Here is a 17673-nt window from a genome sequence, read left to right on the forward strand (position 1 = left end):
ACTCAGAAAACTCCATACAAACCCTTCTAATTTTTTTTTGGGTCGACCCCAAAAAAATTTAGAAGGGTTTGTATGGAGTTTTGTAAGCATAACTGGGCTACGATCTCAGAGACAATTTGCCCCCAAATGCTCATTTTTGGCAAGTAGGCCTCTTGGACATTGTTCTTTCAGAATATCCTGACAAATCCCATAATTTCAGAAATTTCATTTTTATGACGTCACACTTTAGTACTCTGTTGGCTAGGAGCTCCTCGCAAAACGACCGCGTGGAAAGTTTATGACGAAAGAAGGAGAAAGCGAAAGGTCTTTCTTAAATTGATTCGGATTCATCCGCTAAATCGCACGGTAAGGTTGTACAGCCCATACTACTGCGTACTAGGATCTGTCCCGGATCTGTTTAATACGAGGCAATGCAATTGTGGAGGTATAAAAGAAAATTGGTTTTCGTAACATTGTTGATAGTAACAGTTGTCTATGTGGGCTTCATTGTCCACAAACGTGATAAACCCAGAAGAGGCAGTGAGGTACCGATCTTTCCTCCTTTGATTTCGCATCAGAGAGCTGGATCTTTGAATGTAGACATTTGGGAGGACATTTGCGGACACAAGATGCAATCACTAAAACATTTTCCACTTTTTCCGCATTGGCCATCGACACGGTTACGAACGTCAGATCTGCAACTCCATTTTCGGCCAGAATTCGAAAATTTTGGACTTCGAATATTTGGATATCTGTCCCCCATTGAATCCGGGCTTTACAGTTTTCATGTAGATACAAGTGAGACCTCCGAATTGTGGTTAAGTCCAGATTCAAAGCCAGAAAACAGCGTATTAATCGCAAATACAACTGCCGGGATAGCATCAGAATTAGACAGCAACAGAAATGGGATCTCGCTTCTTGCAGGAAAACATTATTTCTTGGAAGTTTTACTGAAGCATGGGAAATATGAAAAAGGGAAGCTTCATCGCTTGGAAGTCAAATGGAAATTATTTCCTGGAAGAGGAAACGACATGAGGAAAATTCCCCCTGATGTGTTTGTTCATGATAGGTTTGGTCAACTTGATGGAAAAACAAATGCCGTTCTTCCTATGCACACAAAACGCCCGGATCCTAGCTTTGCAACAGATAATCTACAGCACCGTTCAGAGATGTATCTCCTTCCTTTCATTAGTGAAAGTGATTCTAAAGATCTTTTTCCTCCATGTGACTACAATCCTTCATACTTGATGAAAGGACCTTTAAAGAGGTACGGGGCCATTTGGGAGATGCACTATACGTCCATTTATCCTTTTGACTACAGTGATGTTCTTGACAAGGAGAAAGATTTTGTTTCTTTTGGCAATGACAAGTTGGATGAAGTTATCGCAGAAGCAGTTGCCTCCCAAGTCTGGATACAGCTCAAGAAAAAACAACCAGGGTAATTATGTGTGCTGGTGTATTTCAGTGTTGAGGGACTTAATGATTTCTACCCAACTTTCAAGCTCTCCATTACAGTCGAGGGTTGTCCAATACTCACAAATAGACTCCATTGGTGTTAGTGGTGATAAGAAGGGTCTCCACTGGTACCAATGGTACGATTGGTACCAATAAAAAAGCATCCTATTCCGATGGTTCTATTGGTGAATATGCATCTCATTAAGGACAGTTAGATTATTTTCTCATATGGTCTACCTGGGTACAGGGCAATTCCAATGGTCCATTGGTACCAATGGTACGATTGGTACCAATGGAAAAGCACGCTATTCCAATGGTTCTATTAGTGAATATGCATCTCATTAAGGAGACTTAGATTATTTTCTCATGTGGTCTAGCTGGGTACAGGGCAATTCCAATGGTCCATTGGTACCAATGGTACGATTGGTACCAATAGAAAAGCACCCTATTCCAATGGTTCTGTTGGTGAATATGCATCTCATTAAGGAGACTTAGATTATTTTCTCATGTGGTCTAGCTGGGTACAGGGCAATTCCTATGGTCCATTGGTACCAATGGTACGATTGGTACCAATAGAAAAGCACCCTATTCCAATGGTTCTATTGGTGAATATGCATCTCATTAAGGGGACTTAGATTATTTTCTCATGTGGTCTAGCTGCGTACAGGGCAATTCCAATGGTCCATTGGTACCAATGGCACGATTGGTACCAATAGAAATGCACCCTACTCCAATGGTTCTATCAGTGAATATGCATCTCATTAAGGGGACTTAGATTATTTTCTCGTGTGGTCTGGCTGGGTACAGGGCAATTCCAATGGTCCATTGGTACTAATGGTACGATTGGTACCAATAAAAAAGCATCCTATTCCGATGGTTCTATTGGTGAATATGCATCTCATTAAGGACAGTTAGATTATTTTCTCATATGGTCTACCTGGGTACAGGGCAATTCCAATGGTCCATTGGTACCAATGGTACGATTGGTACCAATGGAAAAGCACGCTATTCCAATGGTTCTATTAGTGAATATGCATCTCATTAAGGAGACTTAGATTATTTTCTCATGTGGTCTAGCTGGGTACAGGGCAATTCCAATGGTCCATTGGTACCAATGGTACGATTGGTACCAATAGAAAAGCACCCTATTCCAATGGTTCTGTTGGTGAATATGCATCTCATTAAGGAGACTTAGATTATTTTCTCATGTGGTCTAGCTGGGTACAGGGCAATTCCTATGGTCCATTGGTACCAATGGTACGATTGGTACCAATAGAAAAGCACCCTATTCCAATGGTTCTATTGGTGAATATGCATCTCATTAAGGGGACTTAGATTATTTTCTCATGTGGTCTAGCTGCGTACAGGGCAATTCCAATGGTCCATTGGTACCAATGGCACGATTGGTACCAATAGAAATGCACCCTACTCCAATGGTTCTATCAGTGAATATGCATCTCATTAAGGGGACTTAGATTATTTTCTCGTGTGGTCTGGCTGGGTACAGGGCAATTCCAATGGTCCATTGGTACTAATGGTACGATTGGTACCAATGGAAAAGCACCCTATTCCAATGGTTCTATTGGTGAATATGCATCTCATTAAGGGGACTTAGATTATTTTCTCATGTGGTCTAGCTGGGTACAGGGCAATTCCTATGGTCCATTGGTACCAATGGTACGATTGGTACCAATAGAAAAGCACCCTATTCCAATGGTTCTATTGGTGAATATGCGTCTCATTAAGGGGACTTAGATTATTTTCTCATGTGGTCTAGCTGCGTACAGGGCAATTCCAATGGTCCATTGGTACCGATGGCACGATTGGTACCAATAGAAAAGCACCCTACTCCAATGGTTCTATCGGTGAATATGCATCTCATTAAGGAGACTTAGATTATTTTCTCGTGTGGTCTGGCTGGGTACAGGGCAATTCCAATGGTCCATTGGTACTAATGGTACGATTGGTACCAATGGAAAAGCACCCTATTCCAATGGTTCTATTGGTGAATATGCATCTCATTAAGGGGACTTACATTATTTTCTCATGTGGTCTAGCTGGGTACAGGGCAATTCCAATGGTCCATTGGTACCAATGGTACGATTGGTACCAATAGAGAAGCACCCTATTCCAATGGTTCTCTTGGTGAATATGCATCTCATTAAGAGAGTTAGATTATTTTCTCATGTGGTCTGGCTGGGTAAAGGGCAATTCCAATGGTCCATTGGTACGAATGGAACGATTGGTACCAATAGAAAATGATGTCATTCCAGTGGTTCTATTGGTGAATATGCATCCATTAAAAAATAAAAATCTCCATCGATTCATATGTTTATGGGTGATAAGGAGACATTCAAACTTCTGCTGTTTTCCACGGCGACGGGTGCAATCCTGAAATCATCAGTAGATGGATTCTTCTAGCTCAGTCCTGGGCCTCATCGCAAGCTACAGCCGAGAAAAGAGCACGGCAAATAGAATTTGTCAACGACAACGTTGACATTAAATACGTCAATGGTTTCACTACGACCTTGATTATGGCAAACTGTTGTACCTCAATGGGTTACCACGACAAACCCCACGTCAACAGTCAAAAGTGACTTCAGTCACTTTAATATAAAAGGGCTGTTTTAGGAGCCACCAAATACAATACAAAGTCATAACCAACAGCATGATATAACCACCCTTTTCGGAAACTCTTCATTGAAAACTTGTTTTGGTTTAAACGCTTCCATGTAGATAATGAAATTGCGCTAAGAAATTTCAGAAGTTAATTTCACAGTGAGTTGAGTACAGTTGTTAAAACCTGTTGCCTCAATACCACTTTGCTAGTTTCGCGCCTTTCCGCGTTGTTTCGGATTCTTTTAAACAAGTAAGAATTACCAAAAAATATTGCTTGCGTACAGGAAAGAAGACATTCATATGTCATGTTGTTGTTTGCTCGTGAATCACAATAAACAGAACGAACACGACAGTGACGCGTTACCTTTCAATTTTAATGTTTGTACGATGTTTGTTATACTCACAGCACCTTGAGATATTATTAGCGCTAGATATAAAGGGCGCCCTCGCTTTGTAACTATTAGCGCGTTTCTACTTTGTGTGAAAGCGAACTTGTTTTGCGTGGTTAGCCTATAGGACGAGGAATATTCATAAGAATTATGGCGCGTTTTTAATTGGTGTAACAGCGAACTTGTTTTGCGTGGTTGGCTTATAGAACGAGGAATATTCATAATAATTATTAGTACGTTTTTACTTGGTGTAAAAGCGAACTTGTTTTGCATGGTTGGCTTATAGAACGAGGAATATTCATATAAGAACTATAGTGCGCTTTTACGTGGTGTAAAAGCGAACTTGTTTTAACCTGTTTTGTGTGGTTGGCTTATAGAACGAGGAATATTCATAATAATTATTAGCGCGTATTTACTTGGTGTAAAAGCGAACTTGTTTTGCATAGTTGGCTTAAAGAACGAGGAACGTTCATAATAATTACTAGCGCGTTTTTACTTGGTGTAAAAGTGAACTTGTTTTGCACCAATAGAACTATTGGAACGGCATCATTTTCCATTGGTACCAATCGTACCATTGGTACCAATGGACCATTGGAATTGCCCTGTACCCAGCCAGGTCACATGGGAAAATAATCTAAGTCCCCTTAATGAGATGCATATTCACCAATAGAACCATTGGAATAGGGTGCTTTTCCATTGGTACCAATCGTACCATTGGTACCAATGGACCATTGGAATTGCCCTGTACCCAACCAGGTCACAAGGGAAAATAATCTAAGTCCCCTAAATGAGATGCATATTCACCAACAGAACCATTGGAATAGGGTGCTTTTCCATTGGTACCAATCGTACCATTGGTACCAATGGACCATTGGAATTGCCCTGTACCCAACCAGGTCACAAGGGAAAATAATCTAAGTCTCCTTAATGAGATGCATATTCACCAATAGAACCATTGGAATAGGGTGCTTTTCTATTGGTACCAATCGTACCATTGGTTCCAATGGACCATTGGAATTGCCCTGTACCCAACCAGGTCACATGGGAAAATAATCTAAGTCCCCTAAATGAGATGCATATTCACCAATAGAACCATTGGAATAGGGTGCTTTTCTATTGGTACCATTGGTACCAATGGACCATCAGTTTGACGAATCGTATCCGTTTGTGTATATTGGACATGTGTGTTACAGTCTGGTTTCAACTGTTGGGGCTCATGGCTGGCTTGCAGGGATTACTTTTTGACAAGTACACTTTGAGTAACTTTGGGGAAATTTAAGACATTCCCAAATGCAAATCTAAGAATTTCCTTGGTGGTTGGGATTGTTTATCCATGTGAACGTCCTGAAAATGACTGGTATGGAATGGGGTTGGGAAGATTTGGGTCTGAAATAGAATAAGCATTCAAAGAAGTGTGTTGCACATTGCAACCAGGGCTCAAAAAAAGTGCTGTCTGGTAGTCTGGAAAAAGTAGCTTTTCTTGTTGGGCAAGTTACTGTTAACCCTTTAAGCCTTAGGAGTGATCAGTATCAAATTTCTCCTTGTAATGTCAATGCTTTGTAAAACAGAGTGGTCGTGAGAATTACAGACATGATCACACATGATGAATTTTCTTGATATTTTATTAACTTCTCCCCACTACTTCTGCAGGAAATGAATAGGGCAACAAATGAGAATTCAAACTTTGATCTTAGGGTTTAAAAGGTTAAAGCTTACTTGCCCAAAGGGTAAGGGTCTAGGCAAGTCAACCTCTAAGGAACACATAAACTAAGAGGAGCAAGAAGTGGCCTCAGGTGAGCAAAACGTGAGAGTTTTTTTTGTGTTTCTTGCGAGCCCTTAATCTCATACCCAGATCTCACTCTGTCTTACGCTGAAAAGTGGCTGCGGAAGATCTGGGTACGAGATTAGCGAGCCCTATCACCCTTCTGGGAAAAATCCCTGAGGGTGCGAGAGTCACTTTGACAATAATCAGATTTTTTCCTCTTCAATCTAGGAAATACTCTTTTGTGCAAATCCTAAATGTGGAGGAAAATCGTGACCCAGGAACGGGATACAGGTACTTGGTGGAAATGGAACTCAAAGAAATTTTGAGTGGAAAATCTGTGAGATTCTCAGAATATGTATACAGAACTTGGGGTGCACAAGCCCTCTGCACCCCTGTGGGCGTGACATGGAACAAAAGTGCTGTTGTCAACATTTTGCTTACTACTGGAAATAACCAGGGACGCTGGATTCTTCACTTCCTTGAAAACATGGCAAGAATTTACCATAGAACTAAAGATGCCAATTTTAATGTAGTTATCGTCAATTTTGACAGCAAAGACATTGATATTGATAATGCCTTGAAGAAGGCGGTAATTCCATCTTATCAATATACTAATACAAAGGGGGATTTTTCAAGGGCCTTGGGGCTACAGAAAGCTGCTGAAATGGTCATAGATCCGAATTCAATTCTTTTTGCTATCGACCTTCATCTTGATATCCCTTATCATTTCCTGGATGATGTTAGAAAGGTTAGTGAAGCCTAGTTGTTCTGGCCATTCCATATTACTGTGTAGATTATATAAGAAAGGTTGGTCAGCAGTGCTTGATGTTATTATCGGTGCATTTGAAAACTTTTAGTTGAATTTGCACTATAGAAATGAAAAGAAAAAAAATATAATAATTATTATTAACTGGGCTTGCTGCAGGCTGGTCCAGTTCATAAAACACCTCTGATTTTAAAAACGTCTCTCAAGCTGTCATTGGCTTTTTTTTTCAGTGCCTTTTTCAAAAGATGGTAGGATGGGTCACTCTTGAGGTTTTTCTTCCCCCGACGTTGAAGTTTAAACCCTTTAAAATATGACGTCCAATGTCTCTTTTTATCTTATTGTGATTCTTGCTCTGCGTGAATGTCCTGGGAAATGTGCTCATTGTAGATCACATCGTTGAAATAAATATTTAACAATTATTCCTCGAGCCCAAATGGGCTCTGAGTCAATAGCCCATTTCACCTTTGGCCTCATGGGCTATTGACTCAGAGGCCATGAGGGCGAGAGGAATAATAAATTATTGTTTTAGTAAAATCCAACTAGTTAGTAAAAAATAACAAGAATAAAAAAAATTTAGCTAGTTAAAGCTAGACTTTAATCCTTTTTCATGTGCTGCCTTTTTTGCCACCAAAAAGCCCACGCTTTTTGCTACTAGTGGGTTGTAACACATAGCCTAGTAGTAGCTCAACCAATCAGAACGCAGCATTGATAATAGACCACTAGTTGGATTTTACTAAATATATATATATATTCACTAGGACAGTAAGAAAGGCTTTAAACCCAATATCAGACAAAAACAAAACTTAAATTTAATTTGCTTTGTTAGTGTTAAGAACCAGAATTGAGAAATGTACTTCTTGTTAATAGTGTTTTATGACGCGTAGAATTAGCGACAATAATTTGTGGAATTTCCGGTTAGGTCAAATTAGTCACGTTATACTGTCACACTATATTTTGGCGGGCAGCGGGATTAGGGGAGGGGTGCATGAAAATAATTCTTATTGTTTCCTGCTCAGAATGGCTAACTTGCTTATTTTTATTCATAATGGTGGAATTTGAAAAGTTACTATACAGCCCCGACTTAAAAATGGTACATATTTTCCTTGTTACGAAAGTCTTCCAAAAGGATACAATGTTCAAAAATGAGTTATGTTCAACTCTCTAGAGCAGGCCCTTGCCCACCCTTGCACCAATCCCTGTGTGGAGTTTTTACTCTAGGCTTTTGCCAGAGGAAGTTTCCAATGGGCTGGACCATAGTAGGGGTGCATGTGGGTGGGTGTGTGTGTGTCCCATTTGAAGTTTGCTTAAAATCCAAATCCCGACTTTAAAAATGCGCTGGCAATTATAATTCCCTGTGACTTGAATTCCATTTACCCAGTCCAAGAAAAGACAATTCCCAGCCCCCAGTCGACCCCTTCTGGGTCCTCCTAGGAAGAAATAGTTAAGGTCATTGAATTTATCCTGAGCACATAATCTAACTTTTGCTATTTGTCCTTACACCCTCTTTCAGCACTCTGTTCAACACAAGATGGCCTACAGCCCTGTTCTGGTTCGCTTAGCTTGTGGCACAACATCTACTGAACCCTTCGGCTACTGGGACTTTAATGGGTTTGGAATGATGGTTTTGTACAAGAGTGACTGGGATAAAATTGGAGGAATGAACATCAAGGAATTTAAGGATAAGTGGGGTGGGGAGGACTGGGAATTTGTCGATCGCTTGTTGGAAGCTGGAATGGAGGTTGAAAGGCTCAAAATGTTGCATTTTTTTCACCATTTCCATTCAACAAAAGGCATGTGGAATCGAAGGAACAAACAAACAAATCCTAAAAGTAACTCAAACACATATTGGTATGAATAGCTGTCATAAATATTGGTCAGTGTGGGTAAAGTGAAACTTTGCTTTTGTTAAAATTGCACTGCACACATCCCATACAGTGGAACCTCAATATAACAAAGGGCCAAGGAACTGGGAAAATGTGTTTGCTATAATGAGAGGTTTCATTATATCAAAGTCTTCTTCCATATATTTTACTTTTTTCGAGGGAGAAGAACTTCATTTGTTATAGTGAGGACTTCATGACACAGAGGTTATTAAATCAAGGTTGCTTTTTATTTTGAGGTTTCACCATAAAGCACAAAATTTCTTCAAAAGAAACAGGGCAAGAAAGTATCAGGAGCATGCTGAGCATTACCTTTATTAAGTCAACCACATGGTTCAATATTATTATTGCCTTTGACAAATGCATACTTCTAATATAAAAATATTTGGAGAAATTAATATTATACTTATTAAATCACTTTAAGTAGGAAATCTGTGTACCAGCAGGTCTACTGCTACAAATAGAGACTAGAGTGAAACCGCAATTAAGCGGACACCCTCTATTAAGTGGACAGTAAGCTGGGTCCAGAAATTAATGTCTTATATTTCCCTTTTTTATGAACCCCTATTCAGCGGACACCTCCATTAAGCGGACGAGGACACTGAAATAAACAGTATTTGGCTAATTTCTATTGTTAATAACCTCTATTAAGTGGATACCGGAATAAATTGACAATAGTAGTATTACATTATGTCCTTGAAATACGTACTGTAGTCGATTAATAAAGATAAATCAATACATTTAGCTGTCAATAAACTGTAGATTAGACCAAAAGTCTTGCACAAAGTACAGTAGAGCTTCCTTGTCTTCCTTAACAACGTGGAACTTTATCACAGTACAGAGAAACCGTTATAAGTTAATCGTTAACAAACATTGTGCAATTTTTACAAACCTCTATGAAGCGGACACTTGAGAAGGTCCTAATGGTGTCCACTTAATAGAGGTTTCAAAACAGTTATTTTAATCAAATCAAGGGCTAAAAACAGTTTTTACAAGAAAAAGTAAGGTCTGAGTTTTGTAACATTTAAATCTCTGGAAAAGTTGTTTAATTTATGTATAGTTCGACCAATCTAATAAAACCTCTTCGTCAGTGCTTTCACTGTTTTTGATATCTTTCTGTGAAACTTACTCAACCGTGAACACCAGAAATATTTCTGGAATGTTATTGTGTTGCTAGGAGAAAGCCTGTCAGACGTATGAAATGTAAAGCACAAGCAGCAGCAGAAGTTTGTTGTTTTGGGGCTTGCTTGCATGTTCTGATCTTTTCTGTGATTCGGTTTTCATGGTTTTTGACAGTAACAAAACTGATATTAATTCTTAGAGAATTTGAAGTTTGGCTTCCATAAGGACTGAAAGAGCTTAGGGGTAGTTTTCCTCGTGTTTCACAAGCAAATAAAAGGCAATCGGAAGTAGACTTATAATAATATGATTTTAGTTTTTGAGGAAAAAGATATTTGTTTATGATAATCGCTATAATCATAGTTTGATAAAACCACCTGTTATAGTATTAATTTTAGATTCAGATATAAAGTTTAAGAATATCTGCTTGTCCAATACTTGTGGAACTTTCCAAATACCAAAGTACAGGTGGGGAGATCACACAGTAACCATTGCAGAATAACATCTAACATTACAGTTATGAGCCAGGAGCAGTCTAAATTTACAAAAAAAGAACAGGAAATAATAAAAGATATTACAGCGGTGATCATATTGGCGTGAACACCTAAAATATGTCTGGAATGTTTATTGTGATGTAACCAATCACAGACGAGATCATCACACCACAGAAACCACAGGCAACGAACGGTTTCCTTTCTGTCACGGAACAAATTATTTTCATTTTGTTTTAACATTCAGTCTTTTTACAAGTAAACAATTGCTTTTCCTTCCTATTTGTTTACAGTATTTGCTATAATAGCGAAGAATACAGGTTTGAGCGATTTTGAAGTAAATTACAAAGCCGATGTGCCGGGCCTACGCACGCGACGGTTTGGCGCGCGAGTTTTCAAACTTTTTGTAACGATCGAAATCGGTGGTTACGCCTGATCGTAGGGAGTAGATAGTAGTTCGAAGGTTCAATCGTTAGTTCACACAAATCGAATCCCCTTGTTCTACAAAAAAATATTAGCAAGGATTGTGCTATTAGAAACGAAAACATCACGATTGTTCATTTTTTATTGTCTTCATGTGATATGTCGTTACATGGAAAGCTGGTCGCCGTCGCGTCGCGTTGGCTTCTAACACTTTTCTTTCTAAAATCGAACGATGTACTGGATGCGGTCCTCGGCACTGATCTTGGGGAACAGCGGTGTTTTAAATTTTTAATAAGGCAGTTTGTATCCTTAAACAAAACGAAAATAATTTGTTCCATGACCGATCGGAAACCGTTCGTTGCCTGTGGTTTCTGTGGTGTGAAGATTTCCCCTGTGATTGGTTGCAACGTAAACATTCCAGACATATTTTAGGTGTTCACGCCAATATAATCACCGCTGTAATTAAGCTTTGTGTTTGAGGTTAGTTGTTGTTTGTCTCGCGTCAATCACCTTGCTATTGACTGCAACATTTTAACCTCATAATGCTGGGCCCAGTTGCTCGAAGCATGGTTAGCGTCAACCAGCGTTTAATACCTTGACAACGTATTGGTTTCGATACTGCTTAACCAATGGTTATAGCTAACCATGCTTTGAGCAACTCAGCCTTGGTCTTTATTTCCCTAACAGTCAACTGACTCCTTCACTGCTGGGTGCCAGAGACTCTTCATGCAAGGTTTCTGGTTTCAGTCAAGCCGCTCATGGCTTTGGCCTTCAGGTTGACCCCAAAACATCTCTACTACACTCAACTGCTGCATGTGGTACTCAGGGAAAGATTAGCTCCATGACTGATGAAGACCATAAAATGTTGCAATCAATAGTAAAGTAACTTTTGTGAGAGAAATCATAAATAAAACCCATCATGAACAATAGGGGGTCTCTTTCATCCCATTTTATTAACCCACCCCTGTACCCTAAAGGAGAAGGTGAAGAAAAAAATTGGGGTTAGAATGAAAGGCACATTGGGGAGTTGCCTCCCCTTCATTTCAATTTTGGAACTTCGAAACATTCAGTTATAATTTTAGCGCCACGAGGACCATACTTTATCTATCCACATTTCTTTTTTATGATGTTTACTTCTACAAAATTGCCGAGAAGAAAATATCAAGGATTTATCATCCCTTTTGAAATTGAGAATTGATACGACAAATGACGTCATTTGTGCCAAAAATGCTCGTTGATTCCGATCGACGTATATAGCACATAAAGAGTTCATATTTAGCCACATTGTAGCTTAAAATAATTACAGTGGCAAACCATAATTTATGAGGAAACGTTGCATGTTAACAGTAGCTCAAACAACGCAAAATATTTGAAATTTTATGGTGGGAAAGTCGAGTCTACAAGAAATGGCAACTTTGGCGATTATCCGGGAGATATAAGACTCTAATCTGGAGACCGGGAGATACGGTCCAAAATCTGGAGTCTCCCGGATTATCCGGGAGAGTTGATAGCACTGCGTTTAGGCGTGTATGAATACACGAAAACCAAGGGCCTCGATTCAGGGGAAGTTAGATCATTGCCAAAATGCCCACACGGATAGAAATGATCGCCGAAAATAAACTGCATGCTGCACCCTGACTCCACTTTGGTAATGACCCAACACTGTTCGGTGTAGCCTGCGAGCAAGCTCTCCTATTCGGGCGAGTGAAGCGAGTATCTCGAGAACGCGCGAGCGAGCGGCCTCTCGCTTGCGCGTTCTCGCGAGGCTCACTTCGCTTGGGTCTAGTTTGTGACTTTGAATGATTGACGTTGTCATATAACGTTAGCCAGAAGTAGCGATGATTGTAGCAATGCATAATTATTACGGTAGTTTCGAAAACGAAGCACTCGAAAACGAAGACCGAAGCACGAAGCACCCAAATCTCGAAAACGAAGCACCCAAAACTCGAAAACGAAGCACCCTAGATCCAAAACGAAGCACCCAAACTCGAAAACGAAGACCCCTAAATCTCGAAAACGAAGCACCCAAAACTCGAAAACGAAGCACCCTAGATCGAAAACGAAGCACCCAAAAATTCGACACCGGTCTGTCCTTCATAAACACGAGACCAATGCTAATACAGCAGGAATCAAGCACGATAACGAATCGAATGCAGTTCAAATATACTCAAGTTGTAAATGCATTTCCGCCGCTGCGTGGGAGGCCCGGTGGGAGGCCATGTTTTTGACGTGATCAGAAAACCGAGAACGCCCAAACTGTTTCTAGAATGTTACTGTATTGCCAGTAAAAGCCAGTTAAATTCGCAGGCTTGAGTCGATGATAGAGAGCTTTAGATTTTAAGACGAGTACGAGATTTTCTTAGTACTAAGTGGTGCTCGCGCGCGAACCAGCGTCATTTTGGCGGGAAAACGTGGTAGCCGTCGTCATTACGAGTCTTAACGATATCGAAGCGGCGAAAACAAGAGAACAAATGTTAGAAGTTTGATAATTTTGCAATCGGGAGGGGGCGTAACCTCTTGCATATCCAATATGTTAGACTGCAAAACAATCGGTTTTTTTCTCAAAATCAGTAAAGAAGTCGGTGAAGCGTGGCGTAAGAGTAATACGCGCGAGCCTCACACTCCGTTTTTAGCCTCGTTTCAGACCTTTTGTGTTACTGCTCACGCGTACTTGAATACGCCAAAATCTGCTGACGGACAGTTTTGAAGTCTACATAAACATGTTTATTATATATGTACTGAGATTTACTGCAAAATGAATATGTCAAATAAAAATGATGCGTTGCAGAGTACACGCAATCTGATTGGTTGTACGATTTTTCTCACTAGTGAAAAATACCGTATGACCAATCACAACCCGCAGACGAAAGTTTTCACTAGTGACAAAAATCGTATCGATTTTCCCGCCTTTCACTGACGGCGTCACTAGGCAAAAGGAAAACCATGGCGTCTTCTTCGAGCAATTCAAGGTTTGCAGATATAACTTCAGTAGAGGAATTTATTGAAGGACAAGAAAACGAAAACACCAGGAAGAAAACTGAACAGAATGTTGCTTTGCTTAAGGAGTTTTTGAGGCTAAAAGATGAGTCAAGGCCTGTAGAAGAAATTCCCCCACACGAACTGAGTTCATTCATCAGCGAATTTATCATAACAGTAAGAAAGAAAGAAAACAACGAAGATTACGAACCCACTTCCTTGCGTGCTATGATGGCCAGTTTTGAACGGTATTTAAAGAAGAAGAATTACGGCTACAGCATTATGAGAGACGTCGAGTTTGAAAAAGCACGAACGGCATTAAAATCAAAACAAAGAGATCTCAAGAAGAAAGGCAAAGGCGATAAACCAAACGCTTCAGTTCCCCTCACAGAAGACGACATAAAACTACTGTATGACAAAGGATTGTTAGGAAAGTCAACTCCTGAGGCTCTACTGAATACAGTTTGGTTCAACAACACAGTCTATTTCGGTCTCCGTGGTTGTAAGGAACACAGAGACATGTGTTGGGGCGATGTGCAACTACGCCAAACTACAAATGGCGAGGAATTTTTAGAGTATACTGAGAGACAAACTAAGACTCGAACCGGAGAAAATCCCAGAGATGTCAGGCAAATAAAACCGAAAATGTTTTCGGTTCAGGGAAGTGAAAGAGATCCCGTCACTGTTTACAAATTCTACGCGGAGAAAAGACCGTCGGAAATGAACGACAACAACGCGCCATTTTATCTAGCAGTAAATAACTGTAAAAAACAAGATTCTTCTAAACCATGGTTTAAAAAGTCAGCCGTTGGCGTGAACAAGCTGAATTCGTTAATGAAAAAAATGGCAGAAAAAGCCGGGCTGGGGCCCAATGTAAAGAACCATAGCGGTCGCAAAACAATGATCCAAACTTTAACAAACAACGACATCCCAGCGACAGATATTATTCAACTGTCGGGACATAAAAATCTTCAAAGTGTGACAAATTATTCTGTAGTTTCTGAAAAACAGCAAGTAAAAATGTCTCGTACTTTAAGTGAACTGATGTCCGGGAATGTGCATAGCTTAGAGAAAACTAATTCATCTCAAGTTGGAGAATGCTCCACTGATCCTTCAGCTAGCTCGGCGGGTCGCTCGGCGGCAGATCATCACCAACAAGCGATGTCGCTTTTCACGGGCGCTGTTATTCATGGAGGTCAATTCAGCATTTCTATTAACAGCCTCAATCAATCCCCGAAGTTGGCAATCCAAGAAGTTGAGGTAAAGTCTTCTCCAAAGAGGTACAAAAGGCTAAAAGTACTGGACTCTGACTCTGATTAGAATGCATGCATTACTATAATTAGATTTACAAAACAGTCAACTTTTTCAAATTTTATATCTTAGTTACGGTTTTGAACGGCGATATTTAAAGCTGAAAATTTTCATTGTTATTTAAAGTTAAAGAATCGTTTAAAAGTAGACTTTGTTCCACTTTCTTCAGAGTCATTGAATAACTTTAATGTTGTAGGAAGTTTTGTACTTTCAGTTTGCTCGAATAAAATCATTCGCAACTCGTTGTGGTCTTTGTGTTGATTTCACCGCGCAATTGATAGTTGTTAACATTATTTTGTAATATCTCAGTACATATATAATAAACAAATTACCTCATGGTTGGTTCGCTTGTACGATTTTTATTCACTCGTTGTGAAGAATCGCAAACTCACTCGTTCGCTGCGCTCACTCGTTCGTTTTCGATTCTTCACAACTCGTGAATAAAAATCGTACGCACTCACCAACCATGAAGTAATCTCTATATGTGTACCGAAAAAATGCATATTAAGGTAAGATGTATCAAGTATAGCGAGACCAATAATAAAATTAATACAGTATATCCTATCTAGAAAAATTCAGTTAAACAGTTGGCAGGCTCTTATAAAACCTTGGGATGGATTTTGTGGACCTTTGGAGGTGTGGACGCATCCGCTGCCTCCACCTGATTCAGGTGCTTCGTTTTCGAGTTTTGGGGTCTTCGTTTTCGAGATTTGGGTGCTTCGTTTTCGATCTAGGGTGCTTCGTTTTCGAGATTTAGGGGTCTTCGTTTTCGATCGAGGGTGCTTCGTTTTCGAGTTTTGGGTGCTTCGTTTTCGAGATTTGGGTGCTTCGTTTTCGAGATTTGGGTGCTTCGTGCTTCGGTCTTCGTTTTCGAGTGCTTCGTTTTCGAAACTACCTATTTTCGTTTTCGAAACTACCAATTATTACCTCAACCTCTGATTTCTCGTTTTTCTGTACACCGTTCATATTGTAAGTTTTATTGAAAATGTTGTCCCGCCTGGACCTTCTTTTAATTTGGTTTTCAATTACCGTACGGGTGGTCTCGCTCAAGTTTTAACTCCCTTGCTATGCTTACAAAAACGTTAAAACATGAACAACAGATTTTGATCACGAGCAAATTCTTGCCTTGGCACGTCACAGAAATCGCCTCCACATCACGAGGCTCATTTGCATACAATGAAAGTTTACACCACTTGACCAACCAACCAACCAACCAACCGACCAACCGACCAACCCTGAGTGCTCCTTATAACCTCGTGAATAGATTCACGAGTTAAAAATGAATTGAAAATTTGTCCTGATAATGGCCTTAAGCATCCTTTCACCGACTAACTACATGAATTTATCCGAATGTAAAGTGCAGAATGGATTGATTTACAGGAAACCCTATATCTGCTTTCTGTTAAATTTCCAATTCTTGAAAAAAGTCGAACATGTTTAACTTCTGTAAATATATATGTTATCAAATATTTTTTTTTACATTAGGAAACAATGAAAGTAAGTCACACACTAATATTCTGAGGAGATCTGAAATGCAGATGTTCTTTTTGAATAATAGATTCGAAATGGAAGGCAAGCAATACAGCTGTGTTTATGTCTAAGGCTACTACATGTTATATTTTACATGGGATGGTTTTTGGGACGTAAATGTTACGAAAATTTGTAAATAAAAATTTTGTTATGTAGGACTTGTTTGTTGACAAATTTTACGCTTCCCTACAATGCACATGTCACACATTATATTCTAGACTGTTCATATATAGTAACCTTAAAGTGAAATTTTACCATTGATCTCCGATCACTATGAACCCGTTTTTGCTCATGGTGCAATGGCTGATTCGCTGTTCTCAACTCAGTCTGTCGGAAAGATATCGCTCACGCTCGATCGTGTAATTCTTGCTGCCTATCGTTGCATCGAAGAACATAAGCTGAGTTTCGACTGCAAACTTCCAGGAATGCACTGCCTCTCCTGATCGCTTTCGTTGCGAATCCATTGCGTATTGGGCGCATTTTCTGGAAGCGTCTGCAGTTCCCTCTCTTCCTGGGTTTTGTTTAAATTGTAATTGCGGTATTTTGACCCTCTGCATTCAAAAACAATTGAATTGAATTGAATACAGAGGCAGCGAAAAAATACCGTCATAACAGCTGTCTGTACACGTACTCTACTCGCTATAGCCTCTCCTTGGTCTTCCCTGTCTCTTGTTGACGGCTTCTTCTTCGCTGGGCAAAGCTAAAGCGTTGTTCTCTCTGTTGCGGGGTTTTTCGCTGTCGTCGTCTTCTTTGTTGCTCGCGCTAAATTTCAATTCGGCGTTCTGTTGATGCTCCAGAGGAGTTCTCCCCGGCGAGGATTTGCATCCACTTTTTGAATCCAGAGTTGTTGTGTTTGCTTTTGTGGGTCATTGGTATTGAAGGAATTTGCTCGTGATTCACCGATGGTCTAAAAATTTCTTTCACAGACGATAAATAAAAATCAGGCCTTGAACTTGAATGCAGCACGAAC

General features: G+C 39.8%; 3 protein-coding genes across 3 annotated transcripts in view; 2 read left to right on the plus strand and 1 right to left on the minus strand.

The window, feature by feature from the left end:
- The first annotated feature begins 250 nt into the window (after positions 1-250).
- Positions 251-9962, plus strand: LOC140953048 (beta-1,4-N-acetylgalactosaminyltransferase 3-like). The gene is made up of 3 exons (XM_073402531.1): positions 251-1417; positions 6436-6955; positions 8484-9962. Exons 1-3 carry the CDS (start codon positions 411-413, stop codon positions 8829-8831), a joined length of 1875 nt encoding a protein of 624 aa, XP_073258632.1. The 5' UTR covers positions 251-410; the 3' UTR covers positions 8832-9962.
- LOC140953047 (unconventional myosin-Ic-like) overlaps positions 9144-17673 on the minus strand; it is a 33625-nt gene continuing 25095 nt past the window's right edge. Inside the window, exon 37 of the mRNA XM_073402530.1 lies at positions 9144-10507. Within this exon, the coding sequence (XP_073258631.1) occupies positions 10490-10507 (18 nt within the window). The 3' untranslated portion in view covers positions 9144-10489. The remainder of the gene's footprint in view (positions 10508-17673) is intronic.
- On the plus strand, positions 13615-15633 carry LOC140951940 (uncharacterized protein KIAA1958-like). The gene has a single exon (XM_073401320.1). It carries the CDS (start codon positions 13830-13832, stop codon positions 15180-15182), a length of 1353 nt encoding a protein of 450 aa, XP_073257421.1. The 5' UTR covers positions 13615-13829; the 3' UTR covers positions 15183-15633.

This window comes from Porites lutea, chromosome 11 (genome assembly GCF_958299795.1).
Source record: "Porites lutea chromosome 11, jaPorLute2.1, whole genome shotgun sequence".
Taxonomy (NCBI): domain Eukaryota; kingdom Metazoa; phylum Cnidaria; class Anthozoa; order Scleractinia; family Poritidae; genus Porites; species Porites lutea.